The sequence below is a fragment of the Topomyia yanbarensis genome, chromosome 1, assembly GCF_030247195.1.
Source record: "Topomyia yanbarensis strain Yona2022 chromosome 1, ASM3024719v1, whole genome shotgun sequence".
Classification (NCBI taxonomy): Eukaryota; Metazoa; Arthropoda; class Insecta; order Diptera; family Culicidae; genus Topomyia; species Topomyia yanbarensis.
In genome coordinates, this window is record NC_080670.1 from 186,024,794 (window position 1) to 186,036,985 (window position 12,192).

General features: G+C 37.9%; 1 protein-coding gene across 1 annotated transcript; it reads left to right on the forward strand.

The window, feature by feature from the left end:
- Window positions 1-182: 182 nt before the first annotated feature.
- Window positions 183-5,000, forward strand: LOC131676122 (trypsin-2-like). The gene is made up of 3 exons (XM_058955246.1): window positions 183-674; window positions 730-987; window positions 4,905-5,000. Exons 1-3 carry the CDS (start codon window positions 183-185, stop codon window positions 4,998-5,000), a joined length of 846 nt encoding a protein of 281 aa, XP_058811229.1.
- The last annotated feature ends 7,192 nt before the right edge of the window (window positions 5,001-12,192 follow it).

Consider the following 12,192-nt stretch of genomic DNA (forward strand, 5'->3'; position numbering starts at 1 on the left):
CTTGTTGTTGGATATAAGGTAAACAGTACTCCAACTTCTAATTGAATTTGTAGCAACCGTTGTCAACAGTTGTTACTTTGATTGACTGCTACTTGCTTGTTAGATAGGCGATCAATCTTAGTTTGTGATCGCCGAATTCGCCATAGGTAGCTTAGTTCCAATTAGGTTAGTTCCTAAACACGATGCACGCCCGATTGGTTGTTTTGTTTATCGTTTCATTGACGCCCGTTTTCAATGGAGCTGCTCTTTCCGGTCCGATTCTGAAGGGAGGTTCTGACGCGCCCTGGGGAGCCTTTCCATCGGCGGCATTCATACGGACACCATTTCTAAGTTTCTGTGGAGCTGCTGTCGTTCATCCAGATTTCGTTTTAACCTTAGCCCAATGTGTTTATGACGAAGAGCAACTGATTCCGATTCAACCAAACCAGATAGAGGTCATAGCGGGAGATAGAAACATAGTCTCCGTATCAATCGAACGTCAGGAAAGGAATGTACTGGAAGTGATCATTCATCCAAACTACACAGCATACAATCATCAAAATGACATCGCACTGTTGAAATTGGACCGTCCGCTGGAGATGCCATCGAATACCGTGGAAACGATCGTTCGAAGACATCGAATTGTTCCCGATGGAAGCATTTGTGAGCTTCCTGGATGGAGCATGGAACGAGTTGTATGTATCATGACACTTTTTCTAACTCTTCACTTATAAGCATGTTCAATTTCAGAGTTCATCCTCGCTGACTGAAGCGGACCAGAAGTACACGACGGTGAAAATGCTCGATCGGGATATCTGCAATCAGGCAAATATTCACGCGGGTCGTGTTCGGGAGAGCATGGTTTGCGGAGGGAATCTTTTGAGTAGTACTAACGCGGTGTGCAGTGGTAATTTGGGATGTCCACTTTACTGTGAGGAGGAGTTGACTGGACTGTTGTCGTTTGGAGTTAACTGTGGGGCACCGAATGATCCACCGGTGTTCACTCAGGTGAGGTTTTTCAATCGCTGGATCGATGAGCAAATCGAGAGATATGGGGTATAAGGATGTTATGCTGGGTTTACTGAATACTTGATAACCACCGACCGTCAAATTGAATAAATTTTTCACTAGAATTAAATGATTTTTCTTTTGAAGTTCTATTTCTATAAAGTACTTTAAAAATATGCAGCTATGCTTCCGGTTGAACGAATCCGTATCACCAAACTATTCGATGAAGTCAGCTATCATCAGCTTCTGTACAACCACCTCGCCCACTTTGTTCGCAGCCGAACGTCCGTTGGCCTTAAGCTGTTTCTCGCTGCCAATGGATATTAAGATCATCTTCAGGTTCCGCTCGACGATGGTTCAATATTTCTCGATTGGGCGGAGCTCTAGAGTGTTGGGAGAATTCTAGTCTTCGGTCACCACCTACACGTTTGCCAAATCCGTCCAAAGCTACGAGAGAGAAAAGTGCTAGTTAACAAAGGGTTGCCGATATTTTACAAACACCTATTCACTTACCTTTCTTGGTTTCCGGTCTCAGTTGCAACGAAAATGTCTCTTTTCATGCCACAGGTTCAAATGGCCTGCCAAACCAGATATTTCTTGACGAATTTCAAACGTTTCATATGTTTGAAAATATATGACACCTTTCCCCGTAGATAGCTCCTGTAAAAAAAACTGTTAGAGTGCTCAGACATAAGTGAACACATCATCACACAACCGACCATTGTCAGCATCTACTTATACAGAAAAGCGGAGTCGTACTTCGACCATCTTGTTTGGTTTATCGACGGGATTTAGAGTCTTAAGCACTATTTATACCTATCCGATCCGTTTCAGTGACAGTTCAAATAGTCTTTCACACAAAACAATTTCACACTTCTCCGGCACAGCACCGGTACGGACAAGTGTGAATGCTCTCATTTGAGGTATATGAAAGAATATTGAAGTCTGTGCGTGGCACTGAAACGTCACTAAGTCGGATCGGAAAGGTGTGAATTTGGCTTTATAAGTCGACAGTCCGGCTCCTTTTTTAGCTCGGTGCACGGTTGTACATAGTTGTACATACTTAATTCAGCTCATCGAAGTAGTCCATGCGCTTCGGATGCAAATAAATTCGCTGCGGTGAATTTCGCGAAAGTTGTGGTTTTTCATTAAATTTCATATTTTATATACCTTCGTCAGAAAGACCTCATTTATTCCGTAGCTCTCGGGTCGTCAAGCGCTTTTATTTTCATTCTGTGCTGAGTCCGACCATAGACTATGGTTACCAAATTCACAGATTTTTCAATATCAGATTTATTTACCAATTTTCTTGAAAATTCTAGATTTTAGTAAATATTTCGATCTTTCAGATTTTTGGAAATTCCACGCAAATTTGTTTTTGTTTTTTAGGTGCATCTTAGATAACAAAAAGACTTCCAAGTAGGAAAACGACTTGCTTGTTACGATATCTTCATGAAAGGCTATTGTGTTTATGTTCCCGCTAGGACAGTCGAAATCGATGGTGTGGTCTCCAATAGTGAGATGTGCGAGAATCTGTTAAAATATGGTTCCCTACTCCCGTCAGTAAAAGAACTGGATGGCAAGCGTTTGCATTAAGTACTAAACAGAGGGAGATGGAACAAAAAACTTATCGGATTCGCTTTACAAAGCTACATCTTCTTGCACTAGGTGCGTCCGATTGCTCGTCTGTTTTGTTTCGCGAGTCATGAACTGCGTTAATTGGAAACAATTGCGCTGTGTACCTGTAAGGCCCGCTGTGGAAAGTGTGGCGGTAATCATAAAGTTGATGCTTGCAGTAAGAATGCTGAAAAATGTCGTTTCTGTCAACAGAATCTGCATCAAATCTCGACATGACCCGCGTATAAACTGCGTGAAGGTAAATTTAAACGTTCCCGTAAGGAAGGTAACAAGCGGTCTTTTGCAGAAATGCCAAAGAATACTGGGCCATAAGGAATGCCATTATGCCAGATTTATCTGGCACAGCCAGAGATTTTGGCAGCTTCCAGACAGACAGAAAATCTCTCATTCTGCCAGATTTTTTACTTTTAAAAGCTGCTACATACACATGTTGAAAAATTTGAACATTAATGTCTTAAATTTTACAAAAACCGATTGATGCACATTCTACGAAAATTCAAATTTATGCGAAATTCCTATGACTTTGAGGTCCCTGTGAAGTGCCAGATTTTTTCAGACATTTTTAGTTGAACTGCCAGATTCTCTTTGAAAAATAGTGGCAACCCTGGGGCCATACAGCTCCACGAACTTATATGCTCTCTTGTCATTTGACGAAGACGACTCTGATGACCCACAAGTGCGAATATATTTTAAACTGCCTTGTAAAGGCCAGAAGCTTTTTTTGACGGGACTCCCAAAATACCATCTTTCGGAAGTACTGTGAAGAAGTAGTATCCCTGGTCGCGGAAAATTAAGATTCGACAAAGAAATCCCAGCATAAAGAAAATTTCGTTTATCGATGAATCGAAGCTCTGCTCTGAAATCCTGCTGGTTAATTGCAATTGGAGCTAAAATGCACTTTTTATTTAAGTCAAAACTGAGGTAGGTTCCAGTCAAAACGTATGAGCTGACACCGGTTGGGGTTGGAACCAGACTCAGTTTTGGGGTCAAACAAAATCGGCATAAGGATCGTCAAAAACTTGTTAGCATCACTGAAAACATTAACACAATTTTACTCACAGTGTGAATAAAGAAGAGCTAGAAGAAAACAATCTGGACGTGGCGAAAAAGATCAACCGAAAACTGTATCAGGAACAGTGTTTGGAGTAGCTGTAAAATGTAGAGGAATGGACAAATCCGCCAGTTATAGAACTGTGCTCTATTGGTCTAGAGGCATTCCAGAGGGAATGTTGTTGTTATTGACGGTCGTAGTTCGCTAACGATTAAAATTTCCTTTCACAAGCAGGACATGGCCAAAAATTAGATAAAATAGACAATGAGTGTAGGTAAGAAATATGAGAGCAATTTTTGATGGGATGGAAGTGACGGATCACTGCGGTCCCTGTAATAAGTGTTCTAGTGCATTATTGGTTTGCGTATATCATACAGCAGAATCTTTATAAGATTATCTTTTCTAATTACATGGGCATTTCTCACTAGTTTAAACAGGACAACGATGATAATACCGGCTGCTATTCATTGGTGTCGTCTTTGAGAATGATAATTGTCTAAAACAATGTGTTCCTTCTAAAGCTTGAATCGAGAAATATCAAACCTGTCATGTTGTAGAATACTGTTTTTATACTATTCAGAAATATATGAAAAATGTTTACTGAACTAAACGTTGGTCCAATAAGAATCGACTAATAATTAAGGAAAATTTGGTTAAGCAATAAAAATTTCACACAGCAAACCTGCGACAAGACCTACGCGATTTTCGATAAATTCCGGAAAACAACTCATGACATAACCATTGGTTAACTAACCTGTCGTATTCAATCGTGGTACTCAGCTTCATCCTAAGACCAAATTGTATTGGTGAATGACACAATTCGACACTTTCTATTGTTGATTCATTTATATTCGTCGTTTCATCACATTATTAAATATAAATTTCACAGATTTTCACTGAACTGAAACGACGGCCTGCTGGATTACACCCTGAAAAGCACTGCGCAAGTGCTCACACGCACACACCTACACAACCATAACCGCAAATTTCACGGGTGCTTCGATGCGAAACCACGCTTCGCGTGGAGCTCAGCTTGCGCCATATTTTATTTTCGGGCCAAAATCCGCTTATCGCAATAACACACAATTTTAACACAATTTCTAGAGGGATATTACCACAACAAATTCATGTTTCCACAATTATTTTCAATATATTTTTACCACCATCTGCGCACAAGATTTTTGCGTCGTCGAACACACTAAATTTTCAGCCATTTTTTCCACTGCAGCAATCCACCGTACGTGAAACGCGAGAAGACCGGACGAGAAAACACCTGTTGTTCACCACTGCAAACGGATCCGTAATGGATAGAATTTCCAATTAATCGAACAACTCACTACCGAATTCTTTTTAATTTCCGGATAAATTAGTTAAAATTTCAAACGCAAACTCGTGCGTAATCCGGAAAGGAAACTAGCAATGGCGGACTGAGCGAAGCGAACTAATTTGACTCGACACGATAGGCGAATGCGCTGTGCGTAAATGATGAGAGAAACCGACAATCGAACGGTAAGTGTAGTGGTGGGTTCACTTGCTGGTGCGCAGTGTTGCCGCTTTGGCTGATGGTGAATAGCAATTTTTCTAACAATCTATTGTGGTTATCACTGGAAATTAGCAAAAAAATGCGAAAAAAGATAGCGACAACATTGCGCAACGGCCATTTTTAAGATTTGTAACATTGCGGAATTGAATTCCGCAATGTTACAAAGCAGAAGACAAATTGATCGATATATGAACAGTTTTCGAGCCACAATTGGTCTTGAACCAAGAAAAAAGCTTAAGAGGATGCAAAGGAATCGTGTGGGGAATAAAAAAAAGCTTACTAATAGGGTATCATAAATTACATGGGTACAAAATAAATAGTAACAAATACTTTCCAATTTTCGATCAGCAGGTAGTGAAGGGGTGAATAAGAGAGCTTCTATTTTGCTTGATGTTTGTTCTAAACTTTGCGGTTGGACCCAACAGTATATATTTTCAATTCTTTCGCTATTTAGGTTCGATTCCGTCGCGTGCTAATCATCGGTGAAAAGCGCAATACACCGCCCAAGCAAACTTATTGATATTAGGTGTATCCTGACAGAATATCCAATTTTAAAAAAAAAATTAAGGTTCCAAAATTGTCTAGAAGTACGCAGAAAGCCGGCGGAAAGGCCTACGCGAGGGGTGCCTATTAGATATATTATGGGAAAAAATCATGAAAATAATAACTTTCTATTAACTAACCTGTCGCATGCAAATGTGATGTTCAGTTGCTTCATCTCAAGACCAAACTGTATTGGTGAGTGATATAATTCGACACCTTCCATTAAAGATTCATGTATATATTCCTCTTTATCACATCATTAATTAAAAATTTGCATCGATGTCAACCTTTTATATTTTCAGTGAATTAAAATAATGGCCTGGTGGATTACACCCTGTAAAGCTCTGCTCAAGTGATCACACACACACACACCTACACAGCCATAACCATGAGTGCCACGGCTGCTTCGATAGCAAAACCATACCACGCTTCGCGTGGAATTCAACCTGCACCACATCACCATAGCTATATCTCACATTATAACACATTTTCTAGAGGGATATTACCACAACAAATTCATTTTACCATAATTATTTTCAATATATTTTTTCCACCAACTGCGCCCAAGCTTTTTACTACGTCGAGCATACTAAATTTTCATCCATTTTTTCTTACAGCAGCAAACATGGATCGCGAGAAGACCGGACGAGAAAAAACCTGTTGTTCGCACGGTAACCGCACCACAGATCCGTAATGGAAGAAGACTTCCGATTAATTGAACAACTCACTACCAAATTCTTTTTAATTTCCGGATAAATTAGTTTAAATTTCAAACGCAAACTCGCGCGTGATCCGGAAAGAAAACTAGCAATGGCGGACTAGCGGAGCGAACTAACTTGACTCGACGAATGCGCTGTGCGCAAACGAACGAAGCGAGAGAAACCGTTAATCGAACGGTAATTGTAGTGGTGGGTTCATTTGCTAATGCGCAGTGTTGCCGCTTTGGCTGATGGTAAATATTATTAACAATTTTCCTAACAATCTAGCTATTTGAATCTACAATATATGAAAATCATTGTATATAACTCGATTAGTAATGTAACAAGTAGAAAATTTACACCGTATCAGTGCAGTTATTCTACAATAATGTAATGTAAAGTCTAATGATATCCTACAATACAGAAACAATAAATTTAACCGTTTCTACAACTAATTTCAAGGTAAAATCAGCTTTTACAGTCTAAAAGGGAAGCAAGCTTAAACATTTATCTCCCTTATTTTACATTTCATATTATTAAGTGCGGTTAAATGAGCGCTTTAGATTTTTAATTGGAATGCCAGATTTGGGATAGAGTCGAGAGATTTTCCCCAGCGCAGAAAAGTAATAAACACAAACCGTTCCCACAGACTTTATTAGGCCAATCAAAAAATCAATTGAAAAGTTAGCCCGCAACGGATCGATTTATAGGACATTTCTATTTAAAAACTTCTTATTTGTAAAGCACGAATTCGATTTTTCAAGACTTACGAAGTATGGTAAAAAAACAAGAGGGAAAAATATCAAATTTTTTTGCAAGATATTACAATTATAAGTTTGAAACAAGGCAATTTCACAGTATACGCCCAATGCTAGGCCTTTTTATAATAGAAATATCTTGTAAAACACTTCGAGTTCCATTCCGAAATTTTCACACAATTTTGTTAATAGGTATAATTGGTCGGTGTTAAGTCAGACCGGACTAAGTCGCAAAACATCAAAAAATGAGATAATTATAGCATTGGATAAAGAATTTCGTCAGCTACATTCGACTCTTGCCAGATTTGAAATATGTAACAATAAACAAGAATTATGGCAAAAATTAATTTCCAATCATAATATAAAGGATGCTGCGATTCAAACTTTAAACTCGCTTTTCTCGAAATCAATATTTTGTCACTTAGTCCGGTCTGACTTAACACCGACTAAGCTATCAAAAAAAATGTTTTCGGGCGACTTTAAGAAAAATTTACTTTTAACATTTGCAGAATGCGGGTTATTCCACGTCAGATTCACCACTCAAATTTTAGTTCTCTCCAAATTTTTTGGATTCTTTAGCTAAAAATGATTGGCGCGAAGTTTTTGCTTTGGCTGAATATGTTATTTTTTCAAGCTATACATTTTTTAAAGTAATAAAATATTTACATGTTCTGCAAATTTTAGAATCAAATAACTTTTTTTAAAGTTGAGCCAAAACATTTTTAACTTGGGTTTTCAAAAATATTTATAATTCTATTGAGAGGATTGTGTGAAAATTTCAGAATCGAACTCGAAGTATTTTACGAAATATTTCAATTATAGTAGGCCTATCACTGGGGGGTTCTTGCAAAGTATTTTGATATCTCAAATTAAATTTTTACACAATCAACAAGATTCTAAATATTCAAAGAAAAAAATAAGTAAAAAAGTTGGTCGAACTTTAAAAAAATTCAATTTACTTCGAAAAATTGCAGATTTCATAACAAAAAAAATTATTAATTCTATCGATAAGCTGATTTGAAAAAGGTAACTTTTTTTATTTAATATTTTTTCCGTATATCGAATCGCTTCCGAGTCATTAGTGATTGAAAAATGTTCAATTTTGTAAACTTCAAATGTTCGAAAGCTAACAACTTGAAATAATATCAGTTTTAGCCAAAACAAATAATACGTGTCAATTATTTTTAGCTAAACTGGAAGCTGGAAGTTGGAAGAAAAAAAATTGCTTGTAATTTTGACGTGGAATGACCGTTATGTAGTGTTAAAGCCCATTAGAATTAGACGGGGTTCCATGGAAGAAATCCGAACATATGAAATTTCATCAAGTAATTTCGTTAATTACCACATGTGAGTTAAATGGATAAGATGTTCAAAATAACAAACAAAAAATATTAAAAAGGACATCTTTATGATTTGTAAATTAAACCAATGAAACAAACATCAAGTTACGAAGGTGCATGCATCCAGGGTAAGAACTTCAGCGCTGTACCGTGGTAATGTGTATGCTCGCTATATGGCAAATTTGAAAGCTTGGAAATGAGAGGAAGAAACTAAGCGTGAGAATAGCTGGAGTTGTGTGCAGGGTGGCGGATTTTTCCGTAGATCTACATATTTTGTCCTATCTATGAATCTACGGATTCACTCGTGGAATCTGTGATTTTTTTAATTGAATTTCAATTATGTACGCCCAATAATTGTTGCTCTTTTTTGTACTTAATATTGGTTCACTTTTCACGGTATTCCTTAACGCTAACATCAAATAGACAATCATGTATGCTGGAGATTACGAAACCAGTCAAACCAAAAGCGGTTGATGTGTTAGAGCTGGAATCAACTAGAATATCGAAAAATATTTGAATTGAATATTTTCTCCGAATATTGATTTGGCCGGTATTAATTCAAGCACATTTGAATTAGATAGATCGAACACATACTTGTTCATTTGGAGTACCGAGTAACGCGAATTCCTGGAGTGCATGATGTAGGGTTTCTCTCACGAAGACAAATGCGGAATGCCGTTGCGACCAATTTCTATCCAATATTTTCCATAGGCAACAAACGTGGATTATCGGATCCTATAAGTGAACTTCATTGAATTTCTTAACGTTGCTTTGACCGATCAAACCAAACCGAACCAAAATTAAGGACTCATACCAACACTATAATCATCGGCACTATCATTACGAGATGTCACATGCTTCTTGGCTTCCGGATGACACAATTGGAATCGATCGTAGAGCAGTTGAAGACGCTTTTGCACATGGTAGCTGAAAAATCCTCGGTTGTACTTGCAACAATAGTGCTGTTGGGTCAGACAGAATCAAACTATTTTTTTTAAAGAACCTGCGGTATCTACCAGAGTGGATAATTTAGATTATACAAGTAGAGAAGCGTTGGTCAACGGGACTCGAGACAAGTAGTAGTGATTGTTATGCATAAACTGGAATAACTAGCTTTCGGCCACAATTCATATTGGCCGATTGACATGCTATTCTACAACGCCAGGACAATTTGATTATGGTAAACAAATTGTTATCATATCTTAACCCGCCTTTCACGAAGGGAAAGGTATGAATGATTACCTTACACTGCTTTCAACAAAAAAAAATCAACTAGCACAATCTCTAAAGAGCAAATTTTATCGCATAGCGATACGATAGCATACACAAGCCCTCTGTTTAATCTCTTGCTTACAATTTTTACCTAACAGCCAGCTCATGAACATCATGGCAAATGATGGCGTGCACAGAACTGCACTATAGCTACGCTCACATTATTAACTTGGTACGAATACAGTATCGTTGTTTACGCATTGCTCGAGATCATATTCCATTTGTTGGATATATCTTTCAGTCTACTCAACCGACGCGAGAGTATGGATCAATTGATTATTGGATATACTGTTAGCTTAACGAGCTTCAATCGCAAATTTAATTTATGAGGTTACATAAGCCACGTATGCGAAATATTAATTCTTTTCTTTAAGATACAGATTTCCTGTTCCGCACTGAATACACGTCTTAGAAAGAGAATATTCGCACATTGACTACACGAAAATGTTTCTGGTGGATTACGTATTGAATCCGTCTTTTAAAGGTTCAATGGATCTGGTTCCGTTAGTGTCACAGAATAAGCCGGTTCGATGCTAGTCACAATCCATTATCGCTAAGGTATAATCGAAAACATTGTTGGATGAGTTGCATGCAGGTCATAATTGCAATCGTGTGATGTCCAGGCTATTGTCTAATCAATAAACCCACTACGCGCACCTTTTGTCGTGACTAACGACTTACCTTTCAATATAGGGGCCCCTTTTCAAAATTTCGGAAGAACAATGATGTAAGATTTTGAACGCTTATATCTTTTGTTGTACTGAATGGATTTAATCAATTTCTTCTGCATTTTGTCGAAAATATTTGTACCAATGTTGTATTAAATTTTGGAATATGTACGACATTCCTTATCAACGGAAAAATAGTGTTTTGAAAAATCTTTCGAAAACGACTCGGAAAAGTGAAAATTTTCAGCCCATCCCGCACAGAGCCGTCAATATGGTGCAGCAACCGAACAATAAAATAATGAAAAGTTTATATATAGATCCACTACATGTTTGTTCCTATGATTATTCATATTGGGTTGCTTGACGAGAGCAGTTGGTAAGGGAAAGCCGGCATATTAGTTTTGGTTATGCCATTAGAAGCCGGACGGAAAGGAAAGGTCCATGCACGCCACGAGAACGAGCGAGAAAGCGATAGTAGTGCATATTAGCGAAAGCGTTACGTACATTTTGAACCATAATAACTTTTCTTCTACTAAGCGGATTGCCAATCTTGTTTCATAAATTGGAAGGAAAACGTTCAACGCTTGCTACCGATACGTTGCTTGCTATATAAAATTTGTTTAAATAGTTCAAAAACTACTTTAAATGAGAATCAACATTAATGATAAAACCTATTAATCGGGGTGTCGCAGCTTTTCTCAAAGCAAGACGTGTGTAAGACGCAGTGCATAGCAGACGTGCGTGGTCGTGAAAAGCTGCATCGGACGACCAATCAAATCGGCTACCACCGGAGAGAAGAAAAACGTTGGTGGAGGTGGTGGCGGTGAGAAGGCCAAAAAGCCAAAGGCTAAGAAACACAGTCACTGAAAAGGCGGTAGTAACTGCCACTAAAAATGCCACCAAAACATCGAAGGCTGCAGCGAACAAGCCAAAGAAGGCCGCCAAACCTGCCAAGAAAGCTGCCCGAAGAAGATAAGTAAATTCACGCGTCTATAATGTTGCCAACAGTCCTTTTCAGGACTAACAAAATACTTGTAAAGAATTAGTGGTGCTTATTTTCCGTTAGCGCTGTTAATTGTAGATGGATTTGTGTCATAGTTGTATGCAAACCGTCCTTAGGATGAATATATAATGGAAAAAGAATTTTATTAGGAAGCTCCTTTTATTAATTTGTATAATTAAAAATAATTATATAAGAAAATATTTTTCAAATTAATCTACAAACCCGAAGGTTTTTGCAAATCCTTCCAAGAAAATCAGTGAATGTGGTAACTCTGCCACTAAGCGAAAGCTACACCAAAACGAATGATGAAAATATTTTCATTTATCGCACAAAAGGATAGCCTTCCATCTGCATTGAATTGAAAAGTCAATAAATAGGAACGCCTTGGTGCAATGCGTGCTCATTCGGTGTGAGCTGCGAAAGGGGAAAGATCATATGTATGTACGCAGTAAAAACAATCGTCGGCAAGGTTTGAATTGTTTCAAGAGATTCTTGTCTTGTATCAACATAGTTATCTACAAACCGTCCTTATTAGGACGAATGAAAAATGGAAAAAGATGGATTGGTAATGTATATGACATAACAGGGGTGTCGTGACCACACTTCGAAGTTATTTCAAATCTTGCAAAGCATAAATTGACATAATTTCAATGATTGAAATGACAAATTTTCAGGTCAGCGCGGCAATAAC

What these genes read in the sequence shown, in the direction of transcription:
- LOC131676122 (XM_058955246.1), top strand. Translation starts at nt 183, where the DNA reads ATGCACGCCCGATTGGTTGTTTTGTTTATCGTTTCATTGACGCCCGTT. An exon ending in GATGGAGCATGGAACGAGTT is followed by an intron (nt 675 to 729) that starts GTATGTATCATG and finishes GTTCAATTTCAG; the next exon opens with AGTTCATCCTCGCTGACTGA. An exon ending in ATCCACCGGTGTTCACTCAG is followed by an intron (nt 988 to 4,904) that starts GTGAGGTTTTTC and finishes TTTCCACTGCAG; the next exon opens with CAATCCACCGTACGTGAAAC.